At 43.6% G+C, this 17,249-nt stretch overlaps 1 protein-coding gene across 11 annotated transcripts in view; it reads right to left on the bottom strand.

Annotated features, from left to right (window-relative positions):
• STARD9 (StAR related lipid transfer domain containing 9) overlaps nt 1-17,249 on the bottom strand; it is a 128,604-nt gene that overhangs the window by 1,421 nt on the left and 109,934 nt on the right. For 8 of the 11 annotated variants that reach the window (XM_034993734.1, XM_034993738.1, XM_034993736.1 and 5 more), the window contains 9 exons: nt 16,916-17,113; nt 16,322-16,505; nt 15,580-15,717; nt 1,654-1,771; nt 1,342-1,463; nt 1,048-1,112; nt 671-873; nt 357-454; nt 33-191 (listed from right to left, as the gene is read on the bottom strand). In XM_034993734.1, coding sequence (XP_034849625.1) covers nt 33-191; nt 357-454; nt 671-873; nt 1,048-1,112; nt 1,342-1,463; nt 1,654-1,771; nt 15,580-15,717; nt 16,322-16,505; nt 16,916-17,113 — 1,285 coding nt within the window. Of the gene's footprint in view, nt 1-32; nt 192-356; nt 455-670; nt 874-1,044; nt 1,113-1,341; nt 1,464-1,653; nt 1,772-15,579; nt 15,718-16,321; nt 16,538-16,915; nt 17,114-17,249 lie in introns of those variants that run through there. The other 3 variants (XM_034993735.1, XM_034993739.1, XM_034993740.1) reach the window with 3 other exon arrangements.

Genomic DNA, 17,249 nt, shown 5'->3' with positions numbered 1-17,249 from the left:
TTCCATGCCGCCAGCCACACAGGGAGGATCACCTGGGCCAAGTAGATGACTCTGGTGATCTCCTTTCCTTCCATGGTGTCGGGCTGTAGGACCCAGGCACTGGGCAGGATCTCGCCTCGGACCATCTCCCTGCTAGGTCTCGGCATGGATGTGTCATAAACAGACTGAGCTGCCATGACAGACAGATGCCCCTGGGGACAGAGAGTGGTGGCGGTCAGACAGGGACAGGCTCCAGTGCAGCCAGCCTCTAAGCCATCCTCACGCCCGCCCAAACCTCCTTTGCCCAGAGGACCTGATGCCCACGATGACTGCCTCTCCCAGCACTCCAGCCCAAGGTCTGCCCACAGTGTCTTTACCACCAGCAAGACAGGCACCTCTTTGGCTTCCACGCAGACGCAGCAGAAATCCCGCGGCTGCTTCAGGGCACACAGGGTGGTATTGCACACCAAGTATACTGGAGGGTCAGGAATGGGGAGAGTCAGGAGGTGTGTGGACGGACTTCCCAGCCCAGAAGCACCCCCAATATCCCACCATTCTGCAACCTGACAGGCAGACCTAGCCTGAGTGATCTGGAGGTTGTCGGAGTATCTGGCCTCCCAAGAGGGCTGCCTCCAACCCTGCTCCCTCTGTCCCGTGGCCACGGCCCATGGGAAGCCTTCCCTGGGCTCACCCAGGTTGATGCTGTTGGTCACTCGATGATGCAGCCTTGCTGTCTGGATGGGCTTGTGGTACAGCGGCCACAGGGTGGGGTCACTCACAGCTGCCCATACGTGCGACAGTGGCTGGGACACCAGGCTTGCCCCCAGGAAGCCATGCCGAGTAGAAGAAAACATCTTGTAGTAAAGCTGGACTTCCTGCTCCTCACCCTGATAGCTGGGGAACACCGAGGGTGGGGAAGAGGAAGAAGAGGTAAAAACTGGGCTCCAGGCTCAGAGAGTCGCAGCTCGGCGTGAGGGACTCAAGGAAGCCAGGGCAGAGAAGGGAAAGGAGAGAGGACAAACAGGACAGACAGCCGGCCAGGACAAGACGCTGGGCAAAGGCACTCACTTCCAGCCAGCTGCTGCCTGGTGGCTGAAGAGGTTGTGCAGATCATCGGAGCAAGCAGCCATTACCTGGAGACAGAGGGGTCACACCCACATTAGTGGGCACAGTACAACCCAGACCCTTGGATTAGCCATTCGCTCTGGCCAGCATGCACTGAATTCCCCTTCTGTCAACATGGAGAGCCGCTAGCAGCCTTGCTGGCCCTCATGTGCCCTGCTCGTTCCCTCATTTCCGCTCCTCCCCACCCAGCACAGGTCTGATAAAGGAACCATGGGGACAAGGGGAACAGTTCCTCACATCAGCAACAGAGAGGTCTACGATGTGCTTGGCCAAGTCCTGATAGGAGGAGGAGGAGCAGATCCCCAGGCTGGAGAGGCTGGACGGAGAAGTGCAGCAGCTGCCCAGGGAGGTTCTGTGGCCTACAACGAACGGGCAGAGGCCATGAGACAGCATGAGCATCAAGGCCTCAGGGCAGCAACAGCCTCCTGAGGGACAGTGACTTGGGGCTGGTAACTTCAGGCTAGTGACTCCCTAGGATCTAGCAGACCTCAGCCCCTGAAGTCCCCAAACCAGGCAGGTAGCTATGTGCCCTCACCCCGCTCCACTCACTGTAAGCTAAGCTCTTCCAGGTGGACCCGGCCAGACTCAGGTGACTGTTCCTCACTGTGGAACTGCCCCGAACATCCCCTATCCAGGAGTCACTGGAATCAGGCAAGTTTATGTCCCCCTGCAGAAAAGAAGATGCTCAGGATCAGATCAAAGGCAGATAAAGAGAAAAGCAGAGCACCAGAAAGCCCATGCAGAATTATCTCCTCTGCCTCTGAACTGTGCCAACAGTTTCCAACATAAAGGCTCAATCAAAAAGATCTTCCCCACCGGGATTACAGAAGGCTGGATGCCCCCAAGAAGTCAAGAGCAACAGAAACCAGTCCCTGGACAATCTCTCCTTATGCTTTAAGCCACAGGCTCAAAGACAGCTTGTAGGAGAGCTCCCAAAAGGGATCAGAACAAACAGAGCCTCAGAAGTCCCAGCACAGAGCATCAGTGGGTATGGGCTGGGGCGGGGGGGGGGGGGGGGGGGGGCCCCCCCCCCCCCGGGGGAAGAGGAGGGGGGCGCGGGGAGGGGCGGGGTTTTGGGGGATAGCAAACAAAGCCCAAGTGGAAAGCGGGGGTGGGGGGAGAGCAATGGGCTGTGAGAAGCTTGACCCTTGGGCCTGACCTCCCAGAACCTCTACACCCGCCCCACCCCGCCATGCCCCATACAGCAGCTAAGCCAAAGGTCCTAATTTGGAACCAGATGGGGATGACCCTCTGGATCTGCAATATGTTTCTCCCACCTTTACCTCAGCCAGCAACTCAAGGACATGACCTTGACTCCTGCTGAACCTAACAGGTACCATCCATCCCACCTCTATCATCAGTTTTTAACCTACTGCTACTCTAGACAAGAAGAGGTGAACACAGACAGTTCTACCTCCATCCTTGCCTCCATTCCTCCTGCTGCAACATTACAAGTGGTCTCTCCTACTTTAGGCAGGTCCCTCTGTCTCAGACTGAGGTCTTGTGCCCTCTTCTTGGGAACTTTCCACTGATCATCTCCTTCACCTGTTGCCTCTGCCTCACCCTCTTCACTGGATGCTTCCTATGAGCACTGAAGCATGCAAAAACCTCTCCCACCTTTAAAAACCTTCCTCAAAGGGGTCTTTGCTCTTCCACCCACAGATATGCTTCTTGAAAGAACTGTCACCATTTGCCATCTCCCACCTTTCACTCCCTTCTGAACCCACTTGAACCTAGCATCTGCCTCACCACTCCGCCAAAGAGCAATCACCCACATCTCTGTGATGTCCATGTGGCTGGATCTGATCAGCAACTCCCAGTCCCCATCTTACTGAACCTCTCAGAGAACTTCCACTCAGCCAGCCTCTCCCTTCCACTTGAGATACTCGATTCCTGAGTTCCCAGGCTCCTCACTTCCTATCTCTGTGGTGCTCCTCCCCGATTTCCTGTGTTGGCTCATCCTCCCCAAACAAAAACTGCTATTCTGGGATTCTTTCAAGACTCAGGCCTAGGCCCTCTTTTCTCCCTCAATAATATAGTCCTAGGGGATTCCATCTGCTCCCACTGCTACACTGATGATTTCCAAAATTAAATATCCATGGATTGATCAATAAATATTGCTGAGACAACTGGCTGCCATGTGAAAAAAAGGTTACATCAGAGACCCATTTCATGCATCATGCCAATATAAATTCTTCATAATTTGTGGCTCAAAATATATGGAGTGGAGGAAAATTTATTATTACTACAAGAAAATATAAATTTTTAAAAATTATCTCATAGTGGGGCTATGCCTTCCTAAACAGGGCACAAATTCCAGAAGCCATGAAACTAAAGACTAATGAACACTAGGCAACACAGAATTAACATTTTCCAGGTAGTAATAAATATCATAAACAAAATAAAAACACACACACAACTAGGAAAAAAAACCTGGTATCTCAAATGACACAAAAGGGTAATTTTCTTAATATAAAAAGGGCCACCAAAACCAAGAAGTGGACATAATACAGGGCCCAGAGCACAAAGACAAAGGGCTCTGAAGTACCTGACAAGGCACTCGATCTCAGGCACAAGGGCAGAACCGAACTGCAAACCAAAACTAAAATGAAGTATGTATTTTATGCCTATCACTCTGACAAAGACTAAAGGAAATAATCATTAGCAGAGTGGTCAGGTACTATTTAAGAGTGTAAATTGGCATACTTTGGGAACATTTACTACATATTTTAAATTTAAAGTGTCCTTTGACCTAGCAAAGAACAGATGTTCTTTCATTTAAGTATAAAAGCAATAAACAAACATTTTCAAATATGAACTCAGAGACCCTAGAGAAAGTGCCCATGAGTCCTTCTTGTAGAAAGAATGCCAGGCCAATAACTGGAAGTGAGTAGAGTCCATTTAATCTAGCATAAGAACATCTCTATGCATGCAAACATTATAAACAACGTAGAAATACTGTATCAAAAAGACAAGGTGCAAATACACTGATTTCCTCATGTTTTATCACCAGGGTGAAAAGAAAACTGCTAATCCAGCAATAAAGACTTTTGAAGATATAAAAGTGATCATGAAAAGAATTTTTTAAAGACTTCCAGATTATCCGAAAAGACACACATATTCACCCTCAAAGTAGAGAACACACAGACATGATGATAAAAAAAATTTTTTAGATGTCCATGGGAATATTCATAACCAAAAAAAACCTCAACAAATTCAAAAAATAGAAATCACATTTCTCTGAAATCATACATACTCAAACGCACAACAAACTAAAAATAGCAAAATCAGAAAACACAAGAGCCTTTCTACCAAAAAAGGTTTTTAAAAACTCTTAACAACAACTGGATCAAGGAAGAAATACAAACTGAAATTGCAAAACTGCTATAAAAAATAGATAAAAATAATTTATGGGCTATAACTAAAGCAGGGCTCAGGTAGAAATTTCTAGCTTTAAATATTTACATCAATGAAAAAATAATCAATGAATGCTATAACAACTATATATGAATAAATTAGATAACTTAGATGAAATGGACAAATCACTAGGAAGACAGGAATTACCAAAACTGACTCGAAAAGAAACAATATCTGAACAGACATTTAATGATACTGAATTAGTAATCAAAAAAATTCCCACAAAGAAAATTTCAAGATGAGATCAGCTTCATTAGCTTCAAATCTACCAAACATTTAAAGAACACCAATACTTCACAAATTCTTCCCAAAAACAGAAGAGGAGGGAATGCTTCATAAGTCATTCTGTAAGTCCCTGACACAAAACCAAAGACATCAGATAAATACCCCTTAGGCGTATAGACACACAAATCACCAACAAAATATTAGGAAACTGAATCTAGCATCACAGAAAGAGCAATATACACATGACCAAGTATACACCATTCCTGGGATATACTTAGTTGAACATACAAAAATCAATCATGTAATACACCATGTTGGGGTTTTTTTTAGATTTTTTTTTTTTTAATTTATTTGACAGAGAGAGACATAGCGAAAGAGGGAACATAAGCAGGGCGAGTGGGAGAGGGAGAAGCCAGCTTCGCGCCGAGCAGGGAGCCCAATGCGGGGCTCGATCCCAGGACCCTGGGATCATGACCTGAGCCGAAGGCAGATGCTTAACGACTGAACCACCCAGGTGCCCCCACACCATGTTAATAAAGGAAAAAATCCACACTATCATCTCAATAGATGCAGAAAAAGTATTTGACTAAATTCAACACCTTTTCGTGATAAAAACACTCAACAAAGTAGGACTGGAAGGGAACCTGATAAAGATTATCCAAAAAAAACACACAGTTAACATCATACTTAATGGTGAAAGGCTGGATGGTTTTCTCCTAACGTCAGAAACAAGGATGTATGCTCTCATAGTACTTCTATTCCACATTGAACTGGAGATTCTACCGAGGCAATTAGGCAAGAAAAAAACAACAATAAAGGCAGATGCTATGAGCTGGTGTACAGAATAACCTAAGGAATCTGCTAAAAAGCTATTAGAACTAATACATGAGTTCAGCAAGGGTACAGGAGACAAGATGAATATACAAAAATCAACTGTATTTCTGTCGAGTAGCAATGAACAAACTGAAAATGAAATTAAGAAAACAATTCCATTTGGGGCACCTGGGTGGCTCAGTTGCTTAAGTGTCTGACTCTTGATTTCAGCTCAGGTCATGATCTCAGAGTCCTGAGATGGAGCCCTGCATTGGGCTCAATGCTCGGTGAGGAGCCTGCTGGGGATTCTCTCTCTCCTCTCCCTCTGTTCCTCCTATCCCTCCCTCCTTCCCTCCTTCCCTCCTTCCCTCTTCCTCTCTCTCAAATAAATAGATAAATCTTAAAAAAAAGAAAAATTCCATTTACAATAGCATCAAAGGAATAAAATACTTAAGAATAAATTTAACAAAACAAATTCAAAACCCACACTCTGAAAACTATAAAACACTGTTGAAAGCAAAGAAGACCTGAATAAAAGGAAAGATACCCCATGTTCATGGATTGAAAGACATTGTTAAGATGTTTAATATATCCCAAATTGATGTACAGATTTGATTCAATCCAAATCCAAATCCCACCTGACTTCTTTGCAGAAATTGATAAGCTGATCCCTAAAATTCACATGAAAGTTCAAGGGACACAGAACAGTCAAACAATCTTGCAAAAGAACATAGTTGGACACCTCCTGACTTCAAAATTTGCTACAAAGCTACCGTAATCAAGACAGTGGTACTGGCATAAGAACAGACATATAATTCAATGGAATAAAATTCAGAGTCCAGAAATAAATCCATACATTGATGGTCAATTCATCTTCGACAAGGGTGCCAAGACAATTCAGTGAGGGGAAACAATAGTTGTTTGAACAAATGGTCCTGGGACAACTAGATATTCACATGCAAAAGAATGAAATTCGACCCCTAATTTTGGCTCACTAGTATACAAACATTAATTCAAATGGATCAAAGACCTAAATGTAGGAACTAAAACTATACAACTATTAAAAGAAAATACAGGCATACCGTGGAGATATTGCAGGTTTAGTTCCAGACCATCGGAATAAAGTGAGTATCACAATAAAGTGAGTCAAATGATTTTGGTTTGTTTCCCAGTGCATAAAAAAGTGATGTTTACACTATACTATAGTCTACTAAGTGTGCACTATCATTATGTCTAAAAAAACAATGTGTACAACCTTAATTTAAAAATACTTTATCGTGGGCGCCTGGGTGGCTCAGTTGGTTAAGTGACTGCCTTTGGCTCAGGTCATGATCCTGGAGTCCCGGGATCGAGTCCCACATCGGGCTCCTTGCTCAGCAGAGAGTCTGCTTCTCCCTCTGACCCTAACCCCTCTCATGTGCTCTCTCATTCTCTCTCTCTCAAATAAATAAATAAAATCTTTAAAAAAAAAAAAAACAACTTTATCGCTAAAAAATGCTAACCATCATTGGAGCTTTCAGTGAGTCATAATCACTATCCACAGATCATCATAACAAACACAATAATAACGAAAAAGTTGGCAATATTTCAAGAATTACCAAAATGTGACAAAGAGACACCAAGTGAGCAAATGCTGTTGGAAAAATAGCGTTGGAAGAACAGCACTTGCTTAACGCAGGACTGCCACAAACATTCAATTTGTAAAAAACGCATTATCTGCGAAGCACAATAAAACAAGGCACGTATGCCTGTACAGGCATAATCTTTGTAACCTTGGACTGGGCAACAATTTCTTAGATATGAAACCAAAAACTCAGGAAATAAAAAAATAAATAAAGTGAATACCATCAAAACATTTGTGCTTCAAAGGACATCACCAGAAAGTGTAAAGACAATACACAGAATGGGATACAATTTTTACAAACCATATAATTGATAAGGGACTTGTACTAGAATATATAAAGAATTCTTAAACTCAACAAAAAGACAACCCAATTATAAAATGGACAAAAGATCTTAATAGATATTTATCCAAAGAAAACATATAAATGGCTAGTAAGCAAATGAAAAGATGCTCAAAGCCTTTAAATATCAGGATAATGCAAAAATCAAAACCACACTGAGGTACCACGTCACATCCACTAGGATGACTATAAAGAAAGAGAAAGGTGTTGGCCGGGATGTAGAGAAATGCAGTGCTCATACACTGCTGGTGGGACTGTAGAATAGTGTAGCTTCTGTGAAAAATAGTCTGGTAGTTGTTAAAAATGTTGAAACACGCAGTTACCCTATGACCCATCAACCCAATTCCTGGGTATATACCCAAAAATCATGAAAAAATACGTCCATATAAAACCTTTTTCTTTTTAAAGATATTTGTCAGAGAGCGAGTGAGCAAGAGAACGTACGTGTGCACACGGGTGCATGAGCAGGGGGAAGGGGCAGGGGAGAAGCAGTCTTCCTGCTGAGCAAGAAGCCTATTTCGGGGCTTGATCACAGGACCCTGGGATCATGACCTGAGCAGAAGGCAGATGCTTAACCGACTGAGCCACTCAGGTGGCCCCAAAACTTTTTTTTTTTAAGTCAGTAAGTTTTTATTTAAGGAATTTTACGTGTGATTCCTTCTAATGCCAACCACCATAATTCCTCCAAAGTCAGAATCATAATCTTCAAAACAGCCCTTTTAAAAAGAACTGTTTTTCAATCCACAGTTGTCACTGTGAGTCCAGAGTTCCTTCAGTCGGGCTTCTTTGATCTCCATTTGAATATGGACATACTTCAAAAATCCCCCACCTGTAATCTTTGGGATCCAGTTTCTTTACATCCACATTTAGGGTTGGAGTAGATGGATCTGCCTGGTTCTCAATTTCAGACACCCTCTAAACATGAATGAGTTCAAATCCTATTCACCCCTAAACTGTCACACCCTAGAATTGTACAGATTGTTGGGATACACCCATACCTACATTTTTAAAAATCTATTAGGTCTTTCACATAGTTTTATAGCAGATACATAGATGTCTTGTAGCTCTTTCCCACAGACCTAACACACAGTTCCCACAGAAAAACTTTTATGTGAATGTTCACAGCAGCATTATTCATAATAGGCAAAGAGTGGAAAAAATCTAAATATCCATCAACTGACAAATGAATGATTAAAATGTGACCTATTCACACAATGTGTTGTTATTGGTCATAAAAAGGAATGATCGTCTGATACATGCTACAATGTGGATGAACCCTGGTGGGTTCAGTTACTGTCTTCCAAAAAAAGATATATTTTAAGTCCTAACCCCTGGTCTCTATAAGTGTGACCCTATTTGGATTACACTGGATGTAATCAAGTATAATGAGGTCATACTGGATTAGAGTGGGCCCCAAATCCAATGACTAGTGTCCTTTAAGAAGAGCAGTGAAGACAACCAAGAGATACAGAGAGAAAGCCATGTGATGGCAGGGGCAGAGATCAGAGTGTTACAGTTGCAAGGCAAGGACTGCCTCCAACTACAAGAAGCCCAGAGAGGAGCATGAAACAGATTCTTCCCCCAGAGCTTTCGAAGGAAGCACGGCCATGTCGATGCTATCATTTCAGACTCCTGGACTTAAGAAGTATGAGAGAATAAATTTCTGTTGTTTTAAGCCACCCTGTTATTTTTTACAGCAACCTTAGGAAATTAATACAACCCTGAAAACATTATGCCAAGTGAAATAAGCCAGTCACAAAGGACCACATACTATATGATTACATTTTATGAAATGTCCAGAATGGGCAAATCCATAGAGGTGGAAAGCAGTGCTTATCCAGGGCTAGGGGATGATCAGTTTGGGGAGTGATGACTAATGGCCATGGAGATTTTTTCTGGGGTAATGAGAATATTCTAAAATTGATAGTGGTGGGGCGCCTGGGTGGCTCAGTCATTAAGTGTCTGCCTTCGGCTCAGGTCGTGATCCCAGGGTCCTGGGATCGAGTCTCACATCAGGCTCCCTGCTCAGCGGGAAGCCTGCTTCTCCCTCTCCCACTCCCCCTGCTTGTGTTCCTGCTCTCTCTCTCTGTCAAATAAATAAATAAAATCTTAAAAAAAAAAATTGATTGTGGTGATGGATACATAACTCTGTGAATGTACTAAAAGCCAATGAATTATAACAACAAAAGAATAAGTGAATTAAAGGAAGTGCTCAGGGGCGCCTGGGTGGCTCAGTTGGTTAAGCGACTGCCTTCGGCTCAGGTCGTGATCCTGGAGTCCCGGGATCGAGTCCCGCATCGGGCTCCCTGCTCCGCAGGGAGTCTGCTTCTCTCTCTGGCCCTCCTCCCTCTCCTGCTCTCTCTCTCATTCTCTCTCTCAAATAAATAAATAAAATCTTTAAAAAAGAATAAAAAATAAAAAAAAAATAAAGGAAGTGCTCAAAAAAAGGAGGGACATATTATAAGGGCACAAGACTCAATGTGAAAGAACTCCAAATAAGGAAAGCTGGTACAATCTGAGCAAGGAAATTAATAATGATAGTATTAGAGGGGCACCTGGGTGGCTCAGTTGGTAAGCATCTACCTTCAGCTCAGGTCATGATCCCAGGGTCCTGGGATGGAGCCCCGCATCAGGCTCCCTGCTCAGCGGGGAGTCCGCTTCTCCCTCTGTCCCTCCCCCTGCTTGTGCTCGCTCGCTCTGTCAGATAAATAAAATCCTTAAAAAAAATGACAGTATTAGATTATAACCTACAGAATAACATATTTATGAGACCAAACTGAACAAAGTAAATGACTGAATAAATAGGGAGAGAAGAGTAATACATCCTTACAGAAAAATTCTAATTAATGAATGTAGAAGAGGGGCGCCTGGGTGGCTCAGTTGTTAAGCATCTGCCTTCTGCTCAGGTCATGATCCCAGGGTCCTGGGATCAAGCCCTGCATGGGGCTCCCTGCTCTGCAGGAGCCTGCTTCTCCCTCTCCCACGCCCCCTGCTCGCATTCCCTCTCTTGCTGTGTCTCTGTCAATTAAATAAATAAATAAAATCTTAAAAAAAAAAAGTATCTGCCAAATGTTTATTAATTATAAAGAGAAAAATAGTAACTTTCAGTGGACAGCTCCCAGACATCACTCTAACTTCAAGGTTAACACCACTAATAAGACATACTGACATCATGCACCCTCTGATATAAAGCACTAAGGGTAAGGCATTTGCAGGAGACATATTTACACAACAATATCATTTGTTGTTTGTCTAAAACTCTAACTGATGTCCTGTGTTTTTCTTTGCTTTATCTGGCAACCAAAAATGAGAAGGGCACATTGTTTCTGTGGTATTCTTGCCAAAAATGCATAACTTCAATCTAATCATTAGAAAATAGCAAACACATTCTACAAAACTACTGACCACAAGACACGACTTAGAAATTATCACAAGAAAAAGGAATTAACTTTTTAAAGCAGAAATTAACAAATTAGGATCAAAACTGACTCCAGAAGAAATGGAAAAATCTAAACCAGGGATTGGCAAACTTTTTCTATAAAGGTCTAGACAGTATTTGAGGCTTTGTGGACTATTTGAGTAGTTTCATCTACTCAGTTCTGCCATTGTAACATAAACACCATCACAGACAACACATAAATAAATGGGCAAGGCAATATTCCAGTACAACTTCATTTACCAAAATAGGCAGAGGGCCAGATCTGGCCAAAGAGCCTTGTTTATCAACTCCTGATCTCATCAGACCACTTTTTTTTTTCCTTTTTTCAGAGAGAGAGCATGCATGTACTGGGGCGGGGGCAGCATGGGCAGAGGGAGAGAGGGAATCTCAAGCAGGATCCAAGCCCAGGAAAAGCGGATCTCACAATCCTGAGATCATGAATGGAGCTGAAATCAAGAATCGGATGCTTAACCAACTGAGCCACCCAGGCGCCCTGTATCAACCACATTTTATCTATCCACTCTCCCAGTGATGGATTCTCAAATGGTTTCCAACTCTTTATCACTTCAAATAATGCCTTAATAAATAATTTCATACATGTCCCCTCATAAACTATGCAAGCACTGCTGGATCATAAGAACCTATAAAGGCTCCTATTTCCCCAAAAGTCCTGCCAACATCTGACTTTCTAATTTTTGACAATTAATAGGTATAAAGTTCTATTACTTTTTAACTATTCCTGAACATTTTATTCCTATAAAAGAAATATAACACTGATAACCATACCTGAAACATATTGCAAAAACATAAACTAAAGGGAAAAAACTCATAAATATTGATGCAAAATCCTGAATAGCAAATAGACTCTGACAGCACATTAAAATAATACAGCATATGCATAAATATACAGTGTATTATAGGATTGATTCCAGAATGCAAGAATGGTTCAATATTATCCCATCAATCAGATGATCATCTCCAAAGACTGAAATAACCATTCTATGTAAGAATGCTCTGTAAAATAGGAATAGATAGATACTTACTTAGTATTGAAAAATATATCTAGCTCAGCTCAAAAACTAGCACCCAGCTTACATGGAGAAACACTAGAAGCATTCCCATTAAAGCCTGGAAGAAGACAAGGATGCTCACTGTCATCACTATGATTTTATTTATGCTGGAAATACTAGGTAATGCAATTAGAAAAGAAGAAGAAAATAAAGAAGAAAGAAAAATTAGAAAGGAAATGGTGAAACCATCTCTACTTGCAGATTAGGTGGTTATATACCTGAAAAAAATCTAAGGCAGGGCTATACAGTATGGTAGCCACTAGCCACATGTGGTTACTGAGCATGTGAAATGTGGCTAGTGTGACTTAAGAGCAAAAGCTATGATCCAATTCTAATTAATTTACATTTAAAGTAAGATAGCTACCCATGCTAGTGGCTACTGTATTAGGACAGATCTACAGAACAGACCAAAAAGCAATATGGACACAAAACTAACACACATCAGTGCCTTTCATACATACAAAATAACAACCAGACAGAAGATATAAAGGCAGAACAACAGGAACCAAAAAAATAAAACACAGTTATAACAGCAACAACAACAACAAAATAAAACAGGAATAAATCGGACAAGAAATTGAGAGACATGTCAAGGAAATTTTAAACACAAAAAGGTGGCTGGCCCTTACAATGTTATTGGTTAGGAAATTCCACAGCGTAAGATGAGATTTCTCCCTAAGTCAGTTTAAAAATTTAACATGGTCCCATTAAAAACATGAACAAGTTTTTATAAATGAACTAGTTAAGCTAATTCTAAATTTCATATAAAAAGTAAACAAGAAAAAATACTCTAGAAAAGCTCAGAAAGGGCTTTTCTAGGGCCTGGGTGGCTCAGTCCGTTAAGTGTCTGCCCTCAGCTCAGGCCATGGTCCCAGGGTCCTGGGATTGAGCCCCGCATCGGGCTCCCTGCTCAGTGAGGAGTCTGCTCCTCCCTCTCCCTCTGCCTGCTCCCCTCACTCATGTTCTCTCTCTTTCGCTCTGCTCTCTCTCAAATAATCTTAAGGGGAAAAAAAGCTCAGAAAAAGAAGAGGTAGTAAAACACACTATAAGCCTTATATAAGAGAAGTTGGCATCTTAAGCTGGTGAAGCAGAGACAAGCTATCCAGAGGAACTATCAAATGTTAAAGGGACAACTTGATAGCCAACTAGGAAGAATACAGTTGGATCCCACCTTATACTGTGTGTGTGTGTGTGTGTGTATACACACACACAAAATTAACAAGGATTTATTTTATTTTTTTGAATCAAAGATTTAAACATGAAAAATAAAACCATATAATTTCCAGAAGAAATCACAGGAGAAATTCTTTGTAACTTTGGAATGAAGAATGCATTTCTAATTATGATCATAACATAGACACTGAAAAGGAAAACTGATAAATAAAACCTTCTGAATGGCTCCAAACACAATAAGCAAAGTCAAAAGAGAACCAAGAACTGGGACAAATATAATTCCTATCAGGCAAAGGGCTAGCTTGCCAAAGAGCTCCAGAAATCGATAAGAAAAAAAATAGAGAAATGAGCCAAAGATATGAACAGATAGCTTAGCAAAAACTCAAACATTTGATAACATGTTGGTGAGAGTGTGGGGGTAAGGGGTCTCTCTCCTATTGCTGGTGGGAGTATAAACTGGTATATCTGTGAGGTAAAACTTGTCAATATTAAGATCTCAAATACACATACTCTTTGTAGGAGTCCACTTCTAGATATATTTGCACATGTGTGGAATGATACATGCACAAAGTTACTTATTGCAGCACTGTTCATACATAACAGCAAAAGGCTGAAGTCAAGCCCCCCTGCACGGCAGCACTGTTCCCTTGGGTGGGCTAAAGGAGGAGGACCAGGTTCTCAGGCAACAGGAACAGGTACTTCCCTATCTACCTTCATAGATGTCTACGTTTTTTGTCTTTTCTACCACATGAATGGTAGAAATACCATATGAATAGATTATCTATGCAAAACACTACATTTAAAAACATGCAAAGAGAAAAAGGAAACACTACTTCAGCTGTTAAAAAGGATAAGTCAGCAGGAGATTTGCTGGTGTGCAGTGCTGTCCAAAAGACATTCTTCAGGATGTAAAGGGGCAAAGCAGGTACAGTATGCTGCCATTCATGTGTTTTAGAAATATACACACATTCTCAAAAAAAAAAAATTTAAAAATATATATATATAACAAAAATATAAGAAATAAAATTTTAAATAGAAAGAAAAAATATATATAAGAAGAAAATTTAAAGAAAAAGATACGTACATTCTTATAGATACTAAAACATAGAATGTATTCCAGAATGCCTCTGGAAATATACACCATACTGGTGTGTGATTGCTTCTGGGGAGGGCAAACAGGAGATTGAACGATGAACTTGCCATCGTATGTCCTTTGCTACTGTCTGAATATTATTTTTTTTACTATGTGAAGTTTAATAGAAAACAAATTTCAAATTTTATATCCCCAGCCAGATCTTACCTCTAAGCTCCAGATCTATATTTCCAACGGCTCCCCTCAGATTTCTCACAGGCACTACAAACCCAGTAAGTGCAAAACCAGACTCACGATCTTCCCCACAAAACCTGTCCTCCTCCAATGCTCCACACACTGTCGCCATCACGGCCCCTTCAGCTGCTCAAGCCAGAAGTGTGTGTTGTCCCCGGATCCACCCTGTCCCCTCCTCACAGGCAATAGGCTCCTGCGTCTCTGTCCACGGCACCCTCTGTGCTCGTCTTCACTGGCAGGGCTCCTGGCTGGGCGAGGGGCACCTCTCACTGGGCTTTGCCATGGTCATCAACGGCTCTACCCACAGCTGCTCTGCCCCCTTCTCCTGTAATCTCATCGTCCTGCTCCCCTGCTTCAAAGCTTTACAGCAACTTCTGGGAAGTAACATGAGCACATGGATCCAAAAAGGGCCAGAATTCTCAATAGAGTCTATGTGATTTTCCCTTTCCTGGTCCTTCCTCAAGTCATTCCTGTCTCACTATTGTCCAGCCACACCAGCCTTCTTCCAGTTCCTCCAACTCTTCCTCCCTCAGGGCCTCACTTGCCAAGCCCTCTGCCTGGAAGACTGTGCTCCCACCCCCATCTCTCCTGACACCTGACACCCCAGCACTAAGCTCTTCCTCTATTCACTGCCTCTCACCCTTCCTGGTCGCAGTTTAAAGGCACCCTCTTCAGACCATCTTTGCTGACCTACCAGACTAGATCAGATCCTGTTTGATGTTGGCGTAGAACCCCTTCTTCATATAACTTACTACGATGATGATTAAATAATCACAAAATAAGCTGTACTTAGCCCTCTAACAGGCTTAAGGACAAGAATGGTTTTGCTCACTGCTATATCCCCAGTGCCTAAAATACTACCTACAAAATAAACACTTGTTGGATGAATAAACAGGAGTGGGAGACAAAACTAAAGGGAAAACCAAACGCTATCTATCATCCACAAGAAGGGCTCATGTCAGCAGCAGCCTCCAGGAGGGAGAACTTCCTGCCCCAACTCTTGCCTCTGGTCTGCCCCTGGCTCACTGCTAGCATCTGCCTACTCACCACACTGTCTGGGGACTGGAGCTGGTCTGGCAAGGCTGTGCTGCTATTGTAGCCGGAGGTAACACCAGAGGAGAGGCTTCCACTGGAGCTGGTACACAGGGAGTTGGACATGGCCAGGGTGTGCAGCTTTTCTTCTTCCTGAGAAGGACAGGGGGCTGTCAACCAGCTTCTGGTGTACCTTACCCACTACCCACTCCTCCCTGAACACCACCCCTTCTCACCTCCCCAGCACCCATTACCTCCCGGCACCTCCCATCTCAACCTGAAACCCTCATGCCTCCCCACATGCCGACCCCAACTAAAAACCAAAGCTGCCGGGCGCCTGGGTGGCTCAGTTGGTTAAGCGACTGCCTTCGGCTCAGGTCATGATCCTGGAGTCCCTGGATCGAGTCCCACATCGGGCTCCCTGCTTGGCAAGGAGTCTGCTTCTCCCTCTGACCCTCCCCCCTCTCATGTGCTCTCTCTCATTCTCTAATAAATAAATAAAATCTTAAAAAACAACAACAACAAAAAAAAACCAAAGCTGCCTCCTCCCAGACTCTGGCCTGGGGACAGGAGTGGTCGGAGCAGGATGATATGTAAAAAGAGTGAGCACAGCTTTGAGCTGGTACTAAGAGTCCAACACCTTCCTCCAAATGCCACATCCCGATTCAGAGGCAGCCCCAGTGAAGGCTGACCCAGTCTGACATCTGCCCCAGGCTCCAGGTCTACCCTGACATCACTGGCTTGCCCCACTCCCCACCCTCAGCAGCTGGGAGATGATCTGCTGGCGGATTCTCAGCTTCTCCTGCTCAGTCTGCTCCCGTAGCCGGGCCCGGGCCCGGGCAATCTCCACCTTGGCCTCCTCTCGGGCACGCTGGTATTCTTGCAGCATCAGTGCTATGTCAGAGGCGGGGTGAGCAGACCGCGATGCCGACCCTGGGCTCCTGAGGAAAACCATAGGGTAGAGAGATACCCTCTAACATTGTGGGTAGGTGGGTGACAGCCTTGGCCTGCTCATCCCAGACCTATCCAACACCATCCTCTCTTTGCCTACAGTTTCGTTTTACAACCCATTTTGAGACTCAGGCCTACTGTCTTACATGGTAGGTCACAGCCACTCTGCCCATCCTCTCCCATTACCTCTGCCCCCACTTATTCCCTCCCACATCCTCCTCTTTTCCTTGCCCCATTCTCCCATGGTCACCTCCACTTGCCCACAGGAGTGTGGGACCCACTCTTGGAATCACTCCTGTCAAAGGAAGCTGCACCTCCACTCTCCAGGCCCTGCTCCCCACAGCCCTCTCACCCTATACACAACCTGCTCTCTGCGGGGTTCTGGGTCCACCCTTCTTACCTGGTGGTCTCCACAACATCCTTCCTCAGTTGCTGCAGGTATTCTCTGCGCCTGCTGGGTAGGTCAGGGTCCCGGGTGGGGAGATCTCTGTTGGGCAGGAGGCTCAGGTGCTTCTGGGGACCGAGGTTCCGTGTCCAGTGGAAGTTCTGAAGTCGTTCAGCCCGCTCTCTCCGGAGGGTCTCAATCGTTTGTTTTTGCCTGAGACAAAATGTGATTGATTCACTTAAGCTGGCCCTGAATGCCCTTCTCCATCTTAAGATCTACCTCTGATTCCCAGAAGATCCCAGAGCTTAGCAGAGGAAAAAGGAATAGCCAGCTATTAGCCTTCTCTGAT

Source organism: Mirounga leonina, unplaced genomic scaffold (assembly GCF_011800145.1).
Source record: "Mirounga leonina isolate KUSES-001 unplaced genomic scaffold, KU_Mleo_1.0 Mir_91, whole genome shotgun sequence".
Classification (NCBI taxonomy): Eukaryota; Metazoa; Chordata; class Mammalia; order Carnivora; family Phocidae; genus Mirounga; species Mirounga leonina.
The sequence above is the reverse complement of the archived record's forward strand: the minus strand, read 5'-3'. Positions and strand labels throughout refer to the sequence as shown.